The sequence below is a fragment of the Diceros bicornis genome, chromosome X (genome assembly GCF_020826845.1).
Source record: "Diceros bicornis minor isolate mBicDic1 chromosome X, mDicBic1.mat.cur, whole genome shotgun sequence".
In the NCBI taxonomy this organism is placed as follows: domain Eukaryota; kingdom Metazoa; phylum Chordata; class Mammalia; order Perissodactyla; family Rhinocerotidae; genus Diceros; species Diceros bicornis.
The window spans coordinates 126662041-126681625 of record NC_080781.1 but is presented as its reverse complement, the minus strand read 5'-3'; the positions used below and the strand labels follow the sequence as shown (position 1 = coordinate 126681625).

The 19585-nt window shown below is 37.3% G+C and overlaps 1 protein-coding gene across 9 annotated transcripts in view; it reads left to right on the top strand.

Moving 5' to 3' along the window:
• MCF2 (MCF.2 cell line derived transforming sequence) overlaps positions 1–19585 on the top strand; it is a 103704-nt gene that overhangs the window by 24778 nt on the left and 59341 nt on the right. For 8 of the 9 annotated variants that reach the window (XM_058536861.1, XM_058536862.1, XM_058536858.1 and 5 more), the window contains 3 exons: positions 6094–6162; positions 10402–10516; positions 12053–12143. In XM_058536861.1, coding sequence (XP_058392844.1) covers positions 6094–6162; positions 10402–10516; positions 12053–12143 — 275 coding nt within the window. Of the gene's footprint in view, positions 1–6093; positions 6163–9284; positions 9380–10401; positions 10517–12052; positions 12144–19585 lie in introns of those variants that run through there. The other variant, XM_058536865.1, reaches the window with a different exon arrangement.

The window sequence follows — 19585 nt, the reverse complement described above, 5'->3', positions numbered from 1 at the left end:
CTTTTTGCTTCTAGTCTTGCTTTCTAGCTTTAGCTAGACTGTCCCATCCTCTAAACTCAAACCACTTCAGACCATATACTGTTCCTGATTCCTTCACCTACTCCTGCGTTGATGCCTTGTTTCTTTCACCTGGAATCTCCTTCTCTATTCCCCTGTCCATGTATTTGGATCCTAATCAATTTTTGAGGCCCAGCTCAGATGTCACATTGTCTATGAAACCTTCTTTTTCTCACTCTCTCAATTTAAATGTAATAATCTCTCCCATCCCTATACCCTATATTGTGTATTTCTATTATAGCACATACTGTACTATCTATTATGGCCAGTTGTTTGTATGTCATGTCTTCTGTTGATTTTTGAGCTTTTTAAGGTGAGAAACTCTGTTTATATTTGAATGGGCCACAGCACTTAGCAGAGAGGAACAAACAGAAACCCAGTAGAGGGCCGGCCCCGTGGCTTAGCGGTTGGGTGCGCGTGCTCCACTGCTGGCGGCCTGGGTTCGGATCCCGGGCGCGCACCGACGCACTGCTTCTCCGGCCATGCTGAGGCCGCGTCCCACATACAGCGGCTGGAAGGATGTGCGGCTATGACATGCAACTATCTACTAGGGCTTTGGGGGAAAAATAAATAAGAATTAAAAAAAAAAAAAAGAAACCCAGTAGATGTTTGGTGAATTGAATTACAGTGGGTTGGAAGGAGGCTACAGTAGGTTGTTAGCAGAAGAAGGATTTGAGAAGAATTTTGGTTTTCTTTTGTTAGTACAGAATTATGCGAGTGTTTCATACTGTACCTTTACTGTAGAACAAAGTACTGCATAGTTTGTGCTACTGTAGTCTAATGGGAATTCATTTTGTAATGATTTCAAAACTACCCTTTTATTTGTTCCACCTTTTAAAGCATAACACTTGTCAAGACAGCACTTCAATTTGTTGCATATGCTAAGACATTACTGTTTACAGATGGTATAGTGTATCTGATGTTCATATTGAAAGGGGAAAATTACACTCATAGAGTCCCATCTGCCTCACAGTGGGATTTAGGTCTCAAAACAAAACCGAATTTTATCTGAGTCCTGCACGTCAGCAATAGCGACCTTTCAAAGAAATGATTGCTAAAAGTAAACACCATTGTTAAGAATTTCAGGCTGTAAAAGTAATGGAGTTTCTTGCAAAAAATTGTTTATAAACATTCTTGATGTGATTTGGGACAAAACTCTTCCTGGAAGAAAATGGGAGGTTATGGAGCCATATCTAGTTAGTAATTTGCATTAGAGCTAATTGAGTGTATTCTTCTGTGTGCAGATTTTAGATTGCCTATCTGAAGGTTAGGGAACCAAATAGATGACACGTAAATCCTTTACTAGATTCTGCCTTGGGTCTGAACAGTGCCTGGTGCCTGGCAATTGTTCAGTATAAATTTCTTGAATAAGTAAGTGCATGAATGGCAGCCTCTCTGAGCCTGTTTTCTCATCTGTAAGATGAGAGTTTTAATGTCCACCTTGGGGGATCGTTGTTAAGACAGAGAAAATGCATACGAAGTACTTTATGCAGTGCCTGGCAAATACTCGGTGCTCGGCAAATGGTACCTATTGTTAATCATTTACTACACTTTTCCCCTCTGTTTTCATATTGGCAGTGGCAGTGGGTTCATTGCCATGGAAAAGACTGTATCTTTCTGGTTGACATTTCCTTTATTTTCCTTTCTATTTTAATTTGTGCTCCATTTTTGCCTTTTTATTTTTAGGAAAACATGAGAATAGAGGTATTTGCTCTTTTAAACGGTTTATTTGCCATGGCTCTGTAGTGCTTGGACAAAATGGCATGTGTGTGCAGCATGGTTCAGAACTCGTATTCTTCTATTGTGTATGAACAGAAACCCCAGAGAAGGGATAAATGTACACGAGAGAGTGCCACTGTGAAATAAAGCTCAAGGGTTGGAATTATTGCTGTTATACACCAAAATCTGGAGTAAAACCGCTTTCTTTAAATGAGAATTCTTGTAGATACCAATTTACTTAACTTTCTAAACTATCATTTTGTCTATAAGGAGTTAATAAACTCAGTAGAATTTAAATTCCTTGGAATGGTAATGCATACTCAAATCATGGAGGCAGAGCCTCTTGGAGATGTAGGACATGAAAGATCATTTATTCCAACCCAACTACATGCTCAATTGCCCTCTCTAGCCTCCTTGCCACAGAGCTGCTTGGCCTTTGTTCTAATGCTATTTGTGATAGGGAAGGGCTGCTCTACCTACCATGGCAGTCATTTCATCTACAGATGGTTCTGACTTTTAGAACAAAGTGCTTTTTCACATGGAGTCTGTATAGCTCTCTCTGTGGCTTTCTGTTTGTCTTCTCTCCCTTTCTCTGATGGGAAAAACCACTCACCCAACCAACCAAAGGAGTACCTGATCATGTAGGTTTGGGAAAGACTGCATACATAGCCCATACTCAAACACTTGCAACGTGTGTATGTGTATTTGCTGGGGAATGTTGCAGTATGCTTATCTCCCAATATTTCACAAATTTATTTAATTGGGAACCTTTACTTTTACCCAGAACATCTATCCACAATTTAGAACAGTATCTGGCACATAGTAGGTGCTCAATGAGTCTTTGTTTAAAAAAGTGAATGAATGCAAAATAAGTCTTTGAAAACTATAAAGGGCATCCTGTATCAAGGTGACAAATGTTCTCCATCTCTGCACGTGACATAATCAAAATGGATCAACTAATTGAATGGGTGTACCTTCCTCCTCTGTGGACCATCCTAAATATATTATTTATTTCCACACCTTTTAGGACTTTAAAAATTCTTCGTATTTTAATTATGAGCTTGTATCCTCATTTGCACAACTACCTTTTATATTATAAAAGAAATATTAGTGATGAGTTTGCAGTGTATGGTCAAGGCAGTAAAAAGCTTGTCTCTTTTGCTTCCTAAGCAAACGTATGGAATGAATGAATTGGCAAGCACTTTTCTTGCCTTTGGTTTTCAGTTTGTGCCTGATTGTGTTTGATTGTACAAGCACAGGGTTCTTAAGCAGGATTCTTAAATGAAGAGCTGCTCCATCAGGGTGTTTTTAAGGATTTGTCAGATTACCTATTGAGTTAGTGCCCTTTTTTTGGCTTCCCAACCAGCCCTTTTTGGGTTTAGCAACTAGTCCGAGGTAAGGAGAATGTATGCCTTTCATTGTGAGTAATTGAGCTTTCTACATGGGACAGCTTGACAAGCCTCCTATCAAATGTGGATCTGGTCAACAAGGAACATGCTGTAATGTGGACTTGATCCAGCTTTGGTGATCCAGGCTTTTCATTTCTCATGCTCTGGAGTGAAAGAGTTTAAAGAGTCAGCAAGAGGAACATTATAAATCACATTTATGATTAAAAAAGTGATAAAAATCACTTTTATATTTCAAGAGGAGATTTGTGTGGAAATTCGGGAGAGTCAGATACAAAGTTGGGTGTAACTCAGTGTCAGCTTTCTCCAAAGTCAGTACTCTCTCTATCTCTTTGTTCTCAGCAACAGTCTCACCTTGTCTTTTGTGGCTGCTCAATGATAACCCCGTGTGGTCTTCTGTTTCCTTTCCTGTGTTATCTCCTCTCCCTTCAGTTTCCAACCCAGAACTTGATCATTTCTTAAAGTAGTAACATCTTCTCTTTTACCCATTATTTCATCCTTTTTCATTAGTATGGGAATGTTAATTTGTTGGCACAATTGTGGGAGATATTTTACAATGGAAACATTGGTATGTTTTTCTTTTTTTTTTTTTTTTTTTTTTTTTTTTTTTTTTTTTTTGTGAGGAGATCAGCCCTGTGCTAACATTCGCCAATCCTCCTCTTTTTTTGCTGAGGAAGACGGCCCTGGGCTAACATCTATGCCCATCTTCCTCCACTTTATATGGGACGCCGCCACAGCATGGCTTGCCAAGCAGTGCGTCGGTGCGCGCCCGGGATCCGAACCAGCGAACCCCGGGCCGCCGCAGCGGAGCGCGCGCACTTAACCACTTGCGCCACCGGGCCGGCCCCGGTATGTTTTTCTTATATCAATGGATTTTACCTGTTGTTGAATCTCGTAGCATGTAAGGGGTCTTCGAAAGCATTTGTTGTTTGCGCTCACTTCTAAAATTGGGGTAGTGAGGTGAGGGGTGGGGAGTGACTTGCTCAAGATCACAGAGCTGCTCAGTGGCCGAGCCAGCACTAGGCCCAGGTCCTCCCATTCCTAGCCCTTGGCCTTTTATTTTATGTCCTGGTGCCTCTTGTGTTACACGGAAGGATTAAAAAATTGTAGAGTAAGTGGACATAGTTGCTGTAACTATTCAAGAGCCTGAATGGTATGGGAGGAATCAAGTTGCAGATATTAGCACTAGATCTGCCATCTGCCATAAAATTCATCAATTTATCTTGATAGATATTCCTACTGATCAAAGCAGGGGAGAAATTTGGGTCTTATTATGTAGGAATATTTTAATGTCTAATGCTCTCTCATTTAAACGGTAGAACGTATTTGGGGCATTGCCACTTTTGTAGGCAGAGAGAGCTCTAGTCCTCTTTGCATTATCCCCCTTGTCACCCTTCCTCCATGTCTCCATGCCTAAAAATGTCAATGTGTGACACGTCTGTGGCTGTCATAAACACATTTTTTTTTTAATTTGAGGAAACACGTAGCATTGAAAAAAACAACCACATTCGGCATCTGGAAGTGAAAACACAAAAATTTAAACGCATGTGCCTTGGTCAGGGACATAGCAGGAGCCTAATTTTTTTTAATTACAAGACATTTTTAGGAATTGATTTTTAAGTCCTGACGAATGGCAGATTCTTAATGGCACGTGTCTTATGAAAATAAATTTGTCTATTAGTTTCCTTTTGTTTTAAATTGGGTGTGTGTGTGTGTGGGGTGTGTCATTCAGTAACAGATTCCACTGTCTAGTGTGGACCTATTGAGAACTTGTTTTTGTAATGCCCTTGATCAGGATTGGCCCTGTTAAACCACATCCATATGGTATGATTTGAGGATCACTAAGAAGGGTAATGTGTCATCAGCCTGACACCACCAGAGACTAGGTCTTTGAAGGCCCTTTGAATAAGAGAGCAAGTGGAAAATATGGCTTCTATAAGAGATGTGGAACCACAGGCATTAAAACTAACAATCCAAAATAGCTTAGTCTGATGACCCGTTTTCTTTTAAAAAGTTATCCTTGCTCATGGACCAGAGACAGATTGTGGTCTTTGATTTTTGGCCCCTGTAGAGTTCACTAGAATTGAACATTACAAATTAGCACTTAAGATCTGGGACAACTGAAACATATTGAACAATGCATGGATGTTGTTCCACCTATAATGATCAAAGATAAGTTAATAGGCTACCAGTTATTGAACACCAAGTATTATGCCAATTATTTTGCATTTAGTTGGCACAACACTCTGTGAGGTAGATATTATTATACTCAGTTTACAGGTAAGAAAACTTGAGGCTCAGAGAGGCTAAGTAACTTGCACGTGTTTGCACATCCAGAAAATGCAACTAGCTGGGATTTGAATCCAGATCTATCTGACTCAAAAACCACACATGCTTGACCACTACACTGTACTCTCTTTCCAACTCTTTTCCTGATTTAAAATGGGATAATAATACCTTCCCCTGTGTTGTTTTAAGGATTCAATAAAATAAAAGATCTGAAAGTGCTTTGTAATTGCTAGTAGAGCTTTGCAGAATGAAAGGCATTATCAGAACTAGAAGACAAGCTGCTACAGTGTCTCTACATGAGGATCTACCCTTTAAATAAATCTGGATGTCCTGGAGTTTGGACCTTTGCCCCAGGCTTTCTGATGAGTGAGAGTAGTTTTTGTCCTGGACATAGATTCTGAGAACTAGGACACTGGTCCTACTTACCCAGTGATTTTTTCAAGAGTGTGATTTCCTTGCCATGTAGCTGAGAGGAGTAAAGAGGAGAAGATCAGCAGCGTGTCTGTTGACACAGATCTGTGGGACCCCCAGAGTCCTTTTTAGCACAATGAGAAATCATGTGTATGTTTCTAGCTGTACTCTAACATGTATGTCCTTTCTCTCCCTTTCTCGTTTGTCATAGAAACTGAGGTGCTCCTTCGTGTAAAGGACATCAGTCATTTCTTAATGCAAGACATCGCCTTCTTGTCTGGTAAGCAGACTTTTTCATGTATTTAGACCAGATAAATGTGTGAATCAATTAGCAAGGTTAGCTTGGTCTTTACTATGTAAGTAGTTAAATATATAGTTTGAGAAGCATTATTTTAATAAACATTTATGCGTTGTGCGTGTAGTTGCTAAACAAATGGACATTTTGAGAATAATTAGAGATTTTAAATATGTTTAGTTATGTGATTAAAACCAATCTTACCACCCTTGTACATTTGACTTTCAGGCAAGTCTTTAGAAATCCGTGATAGGCGAAAGTAGAAGATATCTCTTGGGTGGGTGCAGGCCAAGTGAGAAGGTGGCAACTGAGGTGGCTTCTTTGAGATTTTCTCCTCCACCATAGCTCTGATTACTTAAGTGTTTATTACAAATGCTGTCAAGTCACGCTAATTAAGCAGCACGTACTAAGTCTTTTTTTTTAGGATTTTGTCTACACATGATAAAGTTTACTTTTCTAAAATATGTGTATGTATTTGCATAGGCATTTGTAATGCGTCATGTGCCGCATAACGACGTTTCCGTCAACGATGAACCACATATATGGTGGTGGTCCCATAAGATTAGTACCATATAGCCCAGGTGTGTAGTAGGCTATACCATCTAGGTTTGTGTAAGTACACTCTATGATGTTCGCACAATGACAAAATCGCCTAACAATGCATTTCTCAGAAGGTATCCCTTTTGTTAAGCGACGCATGACTGTAATTTTAAAAAATTGTGATAAGATGCACATAACATAAAATTTACCATCTTAACCATTTTTAAGTGTGCACTTCAGTGGCATTAAATAATATATTCACATTGCTGTGTAACCATCACCACCATCCATCTTCAGAACTCTTTTGATCTTGCAAAACTGAAACTCTGTACCCATTAAAAAATAACTCCCCATTCTCTCTGCTCCTAGTCCCTAGCAGTCAGCATTCTACTTTCTGTCTTTAGGTATTTGACTATTCTAGGTCCCTCACATAAGTGGAATCATTCAGTATTTGTCTTTTTCTGACTGGCTTATTTACTTAGCATAATGCCCTCAAGGTCTATCCATGTAGCATGAGTCAGAATTTCCTTCCTTTTTAAGGCTGAATAATATTCCATTGTATGTATATACCATATTTTGTTCGTCCATTCATCCATTGATGGATACTTGGGTTGCTTCCACCTTTGGCTATTGTGAGTAATGCTGCCCAATAGCATTACATATTTTTAGAGATGTAACTATGGTAAACCACCCCTCTCTTTTTGACTTGATCAGATATCTAGGCAAAGTTTTGCATAAAGACAAGCAAATTACTTTCAGGTATTAGAGTAATTTGAACTATACCATTAAACATTATATTTATTATATTAAACAGATAAGAAAAATTTATGAGTATATGCATTGTCTGCATGAAAATGAATGCTTCTTAGGTATTGAGAGTACAAGAAATGATCTTACTCCTTCTAAGTAGTTTAATTTATTAAAATGTTACTTACATGCTCAGTTTACTAAACAAGCATTTACTTTATAGATGATCCTAATTGGACACTTAAATCTGGCCTCTGCTTTAATGATTATAATTAGCAGTAATTATGAATTAGTGCTGACTTAATTAATGTGGTTTTATGTTTTATCTTATAAGTTGTATAAATGTGTGACATACTGTCACTCTTGAGATTCAGGGATTTTACTGAAACTAATCAGTGTTTTTCAAACTGTGTTCTGAATAGAATCACCCTCAGGGCTTATTCCCCCAAGACCCCTCTCCACAATTTCCTTCCTTATCTGCTTTTTGTAGTTGTTTTCAGAATGCTTCTGCATATGGTTTCTTTTGAAAAAAGGATTCCCAGGGAAAAATAATTAAAACCGCTCACTTTAGAATATAAATATTTCTTTTATTCTTTACTCATAAATTTACTACCTAGTGTAACACTTGTAGGTGCTTAGTGGTAATAACAGTTTATAGATTAGTTGATGATAATTTACCCTTATAAGAACTTTGTATTCTTTCCTTTGATAGGTATCATTTGCCTAAGTGCTAAATTGTTCTGTCCTTAACTAGAGTGCTTACCAGCTTGCTTGGCAAGACTAAGTTATAACATATATAATATATGTGTTGTATTATATATTATTTATATTTTGCTGCTTCTACAGTATACCCTATTGATAGAGGCCCTTTGTTTAATGATTCGCTAAATCTCTTGGTTCAGAGTTGTACAGCTTAAAACTTTTGAGTTCCTTTAAAGCTCTTGGGTGGATGCCATCATTCTCCATGAATATCTTCATCCTGCTCTTTAAGTATAGAATATTACAAAGTGAAAATTTACTATCATTTGATTTAATACTTGGAACTAGTTTGAATCAAGATAATTTGGGAATGGGGACTTTGGACTTTCCCTCAAGTTTCCCTTGATAAAGATTAAGGCAAGGAATGAATTTGATCTTTTTCCAAGTGTGCTAGAGAAGAATGTGTATTCTGCTTTTATTGGGTAGAGTGTTCTATAAACATCAATTAGGTCATGTTGGTTAAGGTTGTTGTTCAGGTGTACTGTATCCTTGCAAATTTCCTGTCTACTTGTTCTATCAATTATTGAGAGAAGGGTGGTGAAATTTCTAACTAGAATTGTGGATTTGTCTATTTCTCCTTGCAGCTCTATCAGTTTTTGTTTCATGTATTTTGAAAGTCTGTTATTAGGTGCATAAGAATTTAAGATTATGTCCTTTTGATGAATTTACTGCTGTTTCATTATCAAATGATTATCTTAATATCTAGTAATATTCTTGACTCTGAAATTGACTTTGTCTAAAATTAGACAGCTTCCTTTTGACTAATATTAGCATGGTTTATCTTTTTCCATCTTTTTGCTTTTAATGCATTTGTGCCTTTATATTTAAAGTGTGTTTCTTGTAGGCAGTCTATAGTTGGGTCTTGATTTCTATTTTATCCAGTTTGATAATCTCTGACTTTTAATCGGGATGTCAAGATCATTTACATTTAATGTGACTATTCACATGACTGAGTTTAACTCTATCATCTTACTATTTGTTTTTTGTTTGTTTCATTAGTTGTTTGTTTTTTTCCCTCCATTTCTGCTTTCTTTTTTCTTTTTTATTTATTTTTTCCCCCAAAGCCCCAGTAGATAGTTGTATGTCATAGCTGCACATCCTTCTAGTTGCTGTTTGTGGGACATGGCCTCAGCATGGCCGGAGAAGCGGTGTGTCGGTGCGCGCCTAGGATCCGAACCCAGTAAGCCACGGGGCTGGCCCTCTGCTTTCTTTCGGATTGAGTATTTTTATCATTCCATTTTAACTCCTTTGCCACTGTCATATTTTTATTGCACAATGAATTTTTTTGTTTTTATATCTTAAATTTAGTCACTTAAATTCAGCCAAATAAGAATTACAACTAAACCTCTAGAAATATTTCTATTAGCAAGCTAAATTCAAAGGCTATCTTTCACCTTTCTTTCTAAAATGATTCTTCAACTTCCATTTAGCACTAAATACTTGCTGAGCACCTACTCTGTGCCCAGGTGTTAGGCTGACTGTAGAGTGAAGCCTTAAACATGTGTAAGGCTCATCCCTGCACTTAGGTGGTGTTCATCCTCAGTGTTCCTCATCCTCCAGGCTGCATAGAGGACTATGGAGTGGAATGCACACTGAATTTTTCTCTGAATTCTACAGAGAAATTGTGGTCTTTCTTTCTTGGCATTAGTAAGATTCCTATACCATTATTGCTATTACAGCTTACGTTGTTTCTTCTACAAATCCATTAGAACATTACTTATTTCCTACAGTTTGTATCCTGTATTCTTTCATGCTCACCATGACTCTAAGTGGTCAGTTATATCAAGATTTTCCCTTGCTGTCAAGCCATTAATTACCCATTTTGAATTTAGGCTCATAGCATTGGTATAGCAACAGTTACTTCCCAATACCCTTGGTGGTCCAATTTGAGGGGTCAGCTATGTTTTCAACTACATTTATTATACACATTTCATCAATTTTTCTTCTGAGTATATTCACCCATTTTGCCTGCTTTCTTTCTTTCTTTCTCACTCTGCCACTTTTTAAACTTTGTCAGGAGCATGGTGCTATTTTGGTTAATGTGGAGATCATCATCCTTATAAAAGTTACAGTTGCCCAAAACTGTCTTCTAAGTGCCCTTCTCAAATCTAAAATTCCTTTTCTTGCATTGTTGTCACATAAAATCTTAATTCAGTTGATATTTAAATACTATTTTAGGTGGCCGGGGAAAGGACAATGCTTGGATCATTACGTTTCCAGAAAACTGTAATTTCAGATGTATACCAGAAGAAGTGATAGCAAAAGTGCTGACTTACTTGACATCTATTGCGAGGTATAGCATTTTATTACATTTTTTCCAATTTGTTTTATATCAGATACCCATTTGAATATAATAATGGGCAATTGGCTTTTTAGCGTGGCTATTATTATTATTGTAAATGATCATAAGACTCACCTTCAGAGTAGATAAGAAATATAATTTAGAAGGGGAAGCTGACAGCTACCTAAATTGCTATAAAAATTATGCTGAGGATCTGTGAAAAGAAAATTGAGGGTCTAGAAGTATTTGTCCCCATGAAGAAGAACATAGGTTGAGAATGATGATCATGCATAAAGACTTTCATTTGTCTAAAAGGAAATCTTACTAGCTAAGAGTGAGGAGGCTGTTCTTCATTTCTTCCAAGAATAAAATAAGAAGAGTGAGGGGGCCAGCTCTGTGGCCTAGTGGTTAAGTTTGGCGTGTTCCGCTTCTGCAGCCTGGGTTTGGTTCCCGGGTGTGGACCTGTACCACTCGTCAGCAATCATGCTGTGGCAGTGACCCACATACAAAATAGAGGAAGATTGGCACAGACGTTAGCTCAGGGCAAATCTTCCTGAAGCAAAAAGAGGAAGATTGGCAACAGATGTTAGCTCAGGGCAAATCTTCCTCAGCAAAAAAAAAAAAGAAAAAAAAAAAGAAGACTGAATGTTAAATAGACACAAAAATGATATTGTAATATATTTGGAGGAACTTCTTGATATTAGAAATCATTTGAGAATAGAATTCTTTAAAAGAGAAAGTTTCAAAAGCTTCCTTAAAGATTTTATTTAGGTTGAAGACAAATTTTTTAAAGGAAACATTTTCCAGTTACTAACTCTGAAGACTAAGAGGGCACAAATCCAGGACGCTAAAATTGTGAAGAGTCTTATGAACAAAAATCAAATCCTAGAAAACTAAATTCACAGTGCATCCCTTAAAGCTGGAAAGTGGTCTTTTTATGGTAAATAAAATTTCTATTATCCATTAAATTGCCTTCTCTCAAGGAGCAGACAAGAGATAGAAACATATATTTAAATGAAAGAAAGAAAGAAAGTAGTGTTTTTCTGAATGAATAAATGGATCATTGGCTCGTGATGGACTGCCATGAAAAGTTAAATCTGATTTCACGAAGGCCAGCTTTCTATAAGGTTTTCCCATACCCAAGATCACAGTGTTCGAAATCCATTTTAGTGACCTATCTGCATTACGCTATCACTTGCCTATTTTTTTTATTCAGGTATAATTATCATATAACATAATATCAGTTTCAGGTGTATAACGTAATGAATCAATATTTGTATATGTTGTAAATTGATCACAATAAGGCTGGTTAATCACTTGCCTTATTTAAAAGATTGACATTAGTGCCAAAAAAGAAATTTTGAGTAGTGAGTAATGGGGCATGGAGTCAAATTGGTTTTCCAATGTAGCACTTTGTGATAGCTTTCCAAATCCAAATTTGTCCTCAGTCAAGACATCAAATGTAAATGAAATAATCAGAAGTAAGGACATATCTAGCAAATTTGGGTTATTAATAAGAAAAACATATTCTTTTTCCTTATCTTGCAGGCAAAATGGATCTGACTCCCGATTTACCATTATTGTTGATCGAAGATTGGATACTTGGTCTTCTCTCAAAATCTCTCTCCAAAAAATCTCAGTAAGTACCAATGCATTCAACAGTAGCTTCTTATTTTTGTTTTACATTATACTTTCCATATTGGGAGTACAGATTATTTTGATACTGATGGAGGCAATAAAAATACTGATGGAGAAAATAAAGATAGATGGGATGGTGAGGTGAGAAAGTATCTTGAAGAAGATTTGGTACAGGATATTGAGCTAAACAACTCCACCCAAAATCAAACATAATGGGAAAGAATGAGTAGTCAATGGTTCACATTATGAATGAGAAGAGACTCACGGTTCTCTATGCCTTTCAGAGCAAGGTAAATTTTTATAGGAACTTTTTTTTTTAATGAAAATAGCTATTTTTTATATTCATATAAAGTATAAAGAAGAAAGTTTAAAACAATAGTCAATAATCCAACCATCCAGAAATAAACATTTTTTAACATTTAGGTGTGTATCTTTCTAGACTTTTTTTCCCCTGGGATAGTGAGTCACCTTCCCTATTAGAATCTAGTCTCCAGCTTTCCAAGATCCAGATAGAGAAAACAGTTTCCCTAAAGGAAACAATATGAGAGATGCAATCCTGCCCACAACCAAAATGACCTTTTACATTATTAGTTAGGCTCACCTGGATATAGCTTCATTGTCTGCCACTTCTCTTTCATAGAAGAGGAAGGAGATGAGGAACCCATAAACCACTGAGCTGGCAAGATTGGGGCTGTCTGCAGAAGCACCATGTGGCCAACTTCCTCTATCAGACCAGGGTAGCTGGGAGTCAATATATTTTTTTTTTCTTTGAGTGTCCAACATCACCAACTATCTGAAATTCTTACTTTATCTCCTGATTGACACAGGAGGCCACTTCTACCAGAGGAAGTTGATTTAATTGTGAAGGCAAGACAAAATTCTAGGTTGTTGGATTTCTGAGCCAGTGTTCTTTTTACTATACCAACTTACTAATGAGTGTGAAAAATACTCTGGCACTCACATGGTAAAATAAATGAGATCATGGGGCTGGCCCCTTGGCATAGTGGTTGAGTTCCACATGCTCTGCTTCAGCGGCCTGGGTTTGCGGGTTCGGATCCCAGGTGCAGACCTACACCACTTGCCAGCCATGCTGTGGTGGTGACCCACATGCAAAATGGAGGAAGATTGGCACAGATGTTAGCTCACGGCAAATATTCCTCAAGCAGAAAAAAGAGGAAGATTACCAATGGATGTTAGCTCAGGGTGAATCTTCCTCAGCAAAAAAATAAATAAATAAATAAAATAAAATAAAATAAATGAGATCATAATTCTTTTCATGCCCAGTATGAATTATTCCTCATCTTGGGTGAGTCAGCAAGTGGTTTTCTGTTTACTTCTTATAACAGAGGTGTTTAATCTTAAGCAATGGAGAGAAGAATTAATACCAGATTCACATGACTAAGATAAAATAGTAAAACTTTGACTTCATATATTTTTGCTTTTTCAAAAGCGTTCATACTTAGTGAGTAGTATTGATTCTCTTTATTCCTTGATTAAGTACTGCAGGCAGATGTCATTATAATTGTCTTATAGATGAGGGAATTACATTGATACATACGCTTTGGGAAGATTATTTGATAACTCTAAGGTCAAATAGCTAAGTAACAAAAAAAGTCAGAGGAGGAATTGAATTTTCATGAATTCCAGTCGGTGCCCTTTCCATCTGCAGCTTTCTTTCATTTTCCAAATGACTTGTGGATAGACAAATAAATTTAATGTTTTTTAGAAAAAGGTAAAATTCCTTTGGAGAAGGTAAATCTGCCCTCCATATACTATTGAGCCCTATCAGTGGGGCTACATGAAGTGAAAGCTATTTACCTTGCTCCAGTCTTTTAGAGTCAGTCCTTGGGCTTGTTGAGCAGACTCCAGTTTATGACAGTAATCAATTATTTTAAACTAAATTTAACACTTCTTACAATAAAACATTTTTTTATCACGCAGCCCAGCTTTTTTCTTTTGGCCAAAACTACCTGCTTGATTAAATTAATTTTCATTGAGTGACTGTTTGGCACATGGCATCATTTTGGTAAAGTTTTATTTTTTTTTTGAAAGATTTTATTTATTTATTTATTTTTCCCCCGCAAAGCCCCAGTAGATAGTTGTATGTCATAGCTGCACATCCTTCTAGTTGCTGTATGTGGGACACGGCCTCAGCATGGCTGGAGAAGCAGTGCGTTGGTGCGCGCCTGGGATCCGAACCCGGGCCGCCAGCAGCGGAGCGCGCGCACTTAACCGCTAAGCCACGGGGCCGGCCCTGGTAAAGTTTTATTTTTATTAATCAAATGGATTGCTTGGAACAGAGGTCTATTTTTCCTAAAAGAGAAATATAAGATTCGGTCTTGATCCTATTGGTTTGGGGTCAACAGAGGCATAATGACTTGTTTTTTGGGAGGCGACACTCTTCTGTTTTCCTAGGGATGCTCTCTCAGTGGGGAAGTATGAACCATGCTCAGCAAAGAGCTCAGCAGTCAGGGTCCCTTCATTCTCATAACTGCCGTATTGGTGGTGCTGGGCAGGAGTGGGGGTACAGGTGATGATACATGTAACTGGCCATAGATTGTGTTGTTTTTTTTAACATTTTAAATGTTTCTGCTTGTGGAATAGTTTCTATACCCAGGCTTTAAGAGCGCATTAGTTATATCTCAACCATTAATAGCCATTGGGTCACAGTTTGCAATAAAGTTAAATATTGAATACAAGCTAACTTCAAGAGTAAAAATTGGCATTCAGGAAGGATTTCTGATGCAAATTGCTGTTGTATAGATAGGTGTAACTATCTTTGGTATATTATTTTAAATGAGTGCCTATGAAATAAGTGTACAATTCAATTTGAAGACCTTAATTTGTAGATTCCAAAATAAACTATGCGGTTGGGTTATACTTCATAATTAATGAGAGGGGACACAGATTTTCTTTTTCAGTTACACATTTTGGGGAAATGTTAATTTGGGAGAGAGTCTTACCCATCTTAGAAAGTTTGCATGCTATGTTCTTTCTATATCGTTAGAATTTTCATCAGGACAAAATTTCACAAACTGTTTAACTTTCACAAGGCTTAAACCCAGACTAGAATTTAGTTAAAAAACAATTTCGAATTTTAAGTTACAGACCAGGGTAGGGCAAGAATAGAAGTATCAGTTAATACTACCTTCACAAAGATTCTTAGCATTCCACCTTAAAAATCAAACTGCGCAGAGGAGAAAGCAGTCCCATCAAGCCCCTAGGAGGAGAGTCGCTATTTTTTTTCCCTTCCTCCACTCTTAGGACATGCCTGATCTTCTTGAGCAGTCCAGCACAAGCTAATCCATGAGGTTCAATCAGGCTAAGTAATTGGAGGAATGTGTCAACTCTGAATTACAATGAGCAGCAGGGGAGGCTCTGTCAGCTGACTACTCAGGGCTAGTGGGTTTTTTGCAGTGCTGCCACGGTGGTAATGGAAGCAGCTACGATAGCTTTGTTTGATAGAGATTTTTGGCTGCCGCTTTTAAATACTACCCAAGAAGTAGCTCATATTTCATCAATGTTGCATTGACAATTGGAAAAGAAGAGTGTTATTGTGTATAGGCGAGATGGCAGAAGCGAATCCCCCGAGAGGCAAGATGAGGTTCAGAAGGAATGCGGTAAGGGCTCTGCCTGCAGTCCTGTAAAGCCTATTCCCAAGTTCAAGTGCAGGGATGCTGCAGCATGGTGCTATAGCACAAACTGCTGAATGAGGCTTTTGGGGAGATGGAGAGAATGGAGACTTGTATTTGCATGGATTGCATTGATGTGATTACTGTGATATTGACATAGGGAAACGTAAAGGAGTCGACGAGGTAGAATGTAATTTCAGAATCTAAATGTGATCAAGTTTATGAGGAAGTGTCGTTAGTCATGTTATTTGTTTGAGACTCTATGCACAATTTTGAATCATTTGGCAGAGTAGTTTTAAATCATTAGTTAAAATAATACATAACAGAAGGATTCATCCTGTCTTTCACCATGGTCAAGTAGAGTATGATATGGACAGGTCTAGAGATGACTTCATCAGCATTTAAAAAGGCAGCTTCCTGAGTGTTACTGTACAAGTGAAAAATTTTAAACGTCTAATGATTTGAAATCTTTGTGATTTCAATTCTTCTCCAAATTCAAACTTTAAAGATGTAGAATTCTAGCCTGTTGACAACATATTTTTTTTTAAGGAAAAAAAGTGACTCATTTCTCATTTTATATTAGAATTTAGAAATCTCTCCTTTCAGATACGTTTCAAACACTTTTCTAGCTAAAATTTTCCCTTCATTGGTTCACTTGTATACTAAATTCCCAGCAAATTTCTAAAGTGGTATTTAGATGTATTTTGGAGAAATGTGAAATACCAGTAGCTAATTTGATAACTAACTGGTCATCAACAAGGTTTTAAATACCACTCTTTTTCTTTCAAAACCTAAGATAATGTTATTGATGTTATGATTTATAACATAATACTTGCTCATTATAAAAATTGAATGAACACACAAAAAAGTAAGAAAGTAAAAATCGTACATAGAAAAAAATGACATTGGAATCAAAAGTAAGATAAGGGAAATAAACCAGTTAAGAATTTTATTGTTGAATGACAGTGAACATCAATGGGTGAGTAAATGATTTATTTTCTAATAAATCTCTTAGCATACAATCATATTTTAAAGATTACAGTTTGGGATATGAATCTTTTTATTTTGACAATATTGTGTCTTCAGCTCTACACGTGATTTTGTATTATAGGAATAATAGCTTCAGACTTTTTAACAATTTATGGTGCACAAGAAATGCCCGTGTATGTGCTTTGCAGTATTGGGTGCAACTGACATTAGTACTGTTGTTATCAAAAGTAACTGACTTAAGCTTTCAGAAAGTTCCTAATTCCTTTATATACATACATGTTTTCTCAGTGCCAAACTTAGTGTATATACACATACATTAATATACACACAAATAAATACAGCACACAAGTACTCATTGAATAGACATATCTAGTACTGTACTACACACAGTACAGGTTACAGAGGTAATGGACTGGCTTCTGAGCTGGAGGGGCTCTCAATCTGTAGAGAAGGTAGGACATGTTCATAAATAACTATTGTGAAAGAACTTCTTGCTGGGGGGGAAAGGCCTCATAAAGGAGATGACATTTGTTTGGACCTTAAGCAAGAGCATCTGTTTCTGTTACCTTTCTTTGTTTCTTTCCTCCATTTTTCTCTTAAATTAATTATTTTAAGTGGCCCCTAGGAACAGATATCTTGAAATGAAATTGACTGAATTAAGTCCGAAGCCCAGAACTATAGTAGAAGACAAATTTGTTCTGCTTACATGGTTAGGGCTTGACCAGAGTAAAAAATTGGAAACTCAGCTGGTGACACAGTTGCTTGGTCTTGAAGGATCTCTGGAGTTGAGCTGATTCTGGAGGCTGTGCTCGGTAGCACCTGAAAGGATGGCACAATGGATTTAAAGTCCAAAGAGAGAATTAAACTGATTATTTGGTGGAAATTGCAATGACTGTGGCTGAGTGAGAGGGAGGAGATGAGACTAGATATGTGACAAGAAGGGCAAACCACAAGGAAGGAGTATTGCTCAGGACTGTCTCACCTCTGAGGTCACTTGGCAAGTTGTTTGGTGATCTGTGTAGTAACTCATACTTTCTGTACTCTCTAAGGGTAGGGTGTGGGGGAAGAGTGAGAAAGTAGCTCATGGCGTTGGAAACTCTTCTCTATAGCTTAAGGTCATGAGATTTTCTGCAGCATATGCTAAAGAAAGAGTTCGGACCTAATCAAAGTTAATCACATGCCAACAACTCAACATTATATTCTGTTACGATATTAGATTATAATTGTTTCTATTCAGTGGGCTCCATGATGCTAAATTGCTTCCAACAATTTGTTTCGACTGTTAATATTTGTCCCATTTTGTAAATGTCAAGGTCAACTCATTCCTAAATGCTAGGCAGCAAGTCTGAGTGTGCATTCAGTCTATGCATTGTCAAGTACGCATCCTGAAAAGTGTTAAGTGTCCTGGAAAGAGCTTGCCTTTAGGATTCAGATAGGCGTGGGTGCCACTGCTCACTAGCTATAACCTTGGGCAAGTTTCTGTACCACTCTCTGCTTCAGTTTTCTCATCTGTATGAAGGCCATAATGCCTACTTCACTGTGATGTTACAAAGGCTAAATAGGATAATATATGTAACAAGCCTGGCACATATGTAATAGGCTTTCAGTCAAGGGCTCCCTCTTATTATTACTGCATTTCTTTGCCCTAAAGATTAAAAAAAGAAAAGCTATAGGAATAAAAATTGTTTTTATAGTAACCAAACTTATATTGTATAAGTCCCTTTAACCATTTTTAAAGAAATAACTAGAATAACTGGAAAGTGTGCATAGGGTGTATGGATTGCCTCTCTTAGATACCATACAAAAGAACATTAAACAGGGTAATTTCCAGACTTTAGTAGTGAAATGATGTATAAAGTTTATGCCTTTTGTTGTTATTGCTGCCCTTAACTGCTGGAAGGCCATAGAACTGGGCGATCTGAGCGTAGGCGTGAGGAGAAGGGAGTAAGTCTCTTCTCTAGGTGGGAAAGGTGAGAGAAAGCTAATTCTGGGCCCATTGACTTGAAGAGCCCATGAGAGCTGCTGCAGAGGGCTGGGGTGCAGCTGTGCACAGATTGGAGAGATGGCTCTGAGCTCTATGAAGGTGGGCAACATATTCATTTTTACTGAGGTGCCTTTAAGCAGTCATATGTCGGAACTCCAAAAAAATGGCTGCAAGAACCTAAAACCAATGCTGTTTCCTCTCTCGTGCTGTCTTTATGTTTTTTTGTAAAGAAAAAAAACCACAAAATAAAACAAGGCTGACCCTTGCCCCCATCCTTTTGCTTTTTTGCCAAGTTCTCAAAAACGATTTATAGTTTTAATCTAGGGTTTGATTTTGGAGAAAATAGAAATTGTGCTTTTTCATGTTTATATAACCATACAGATTAGATATCCTTAAAGCAACATACACAAGAATTTAGAAATGTAGTATTCCCAAACCGAAATGGAAAAGTTCAATAGTCTTGAGCTATATTTGCTGTAAGATATGTGCATCTGATACTGTTTATGATATATGATATGCTGTTTAATTGTTCATTTAAGTACTAGCTTTGAAATAGATTATCTCGAAACTCTTAGTTATACAAATATCTGTATATAGAGAAAAAGCACTCTCTCTATACCTGTATGTATAGTCACAGGCAAACACGCGAACCGATCTTAAATCCATATGGCCTTTCAGGTTAAAATTTCTCAAGAGCGTTCTGTCCCATCCAGATTCTCACAGCCAGCGATCACAGAGAGAGAAGTGTACATATTATTGATATTGGTCCATGTTCAGGTATATTGAAGCTTTAGTTCAGAGGTTGCCACCTGGTAGTCCATAGATGTGTTTTGTTTA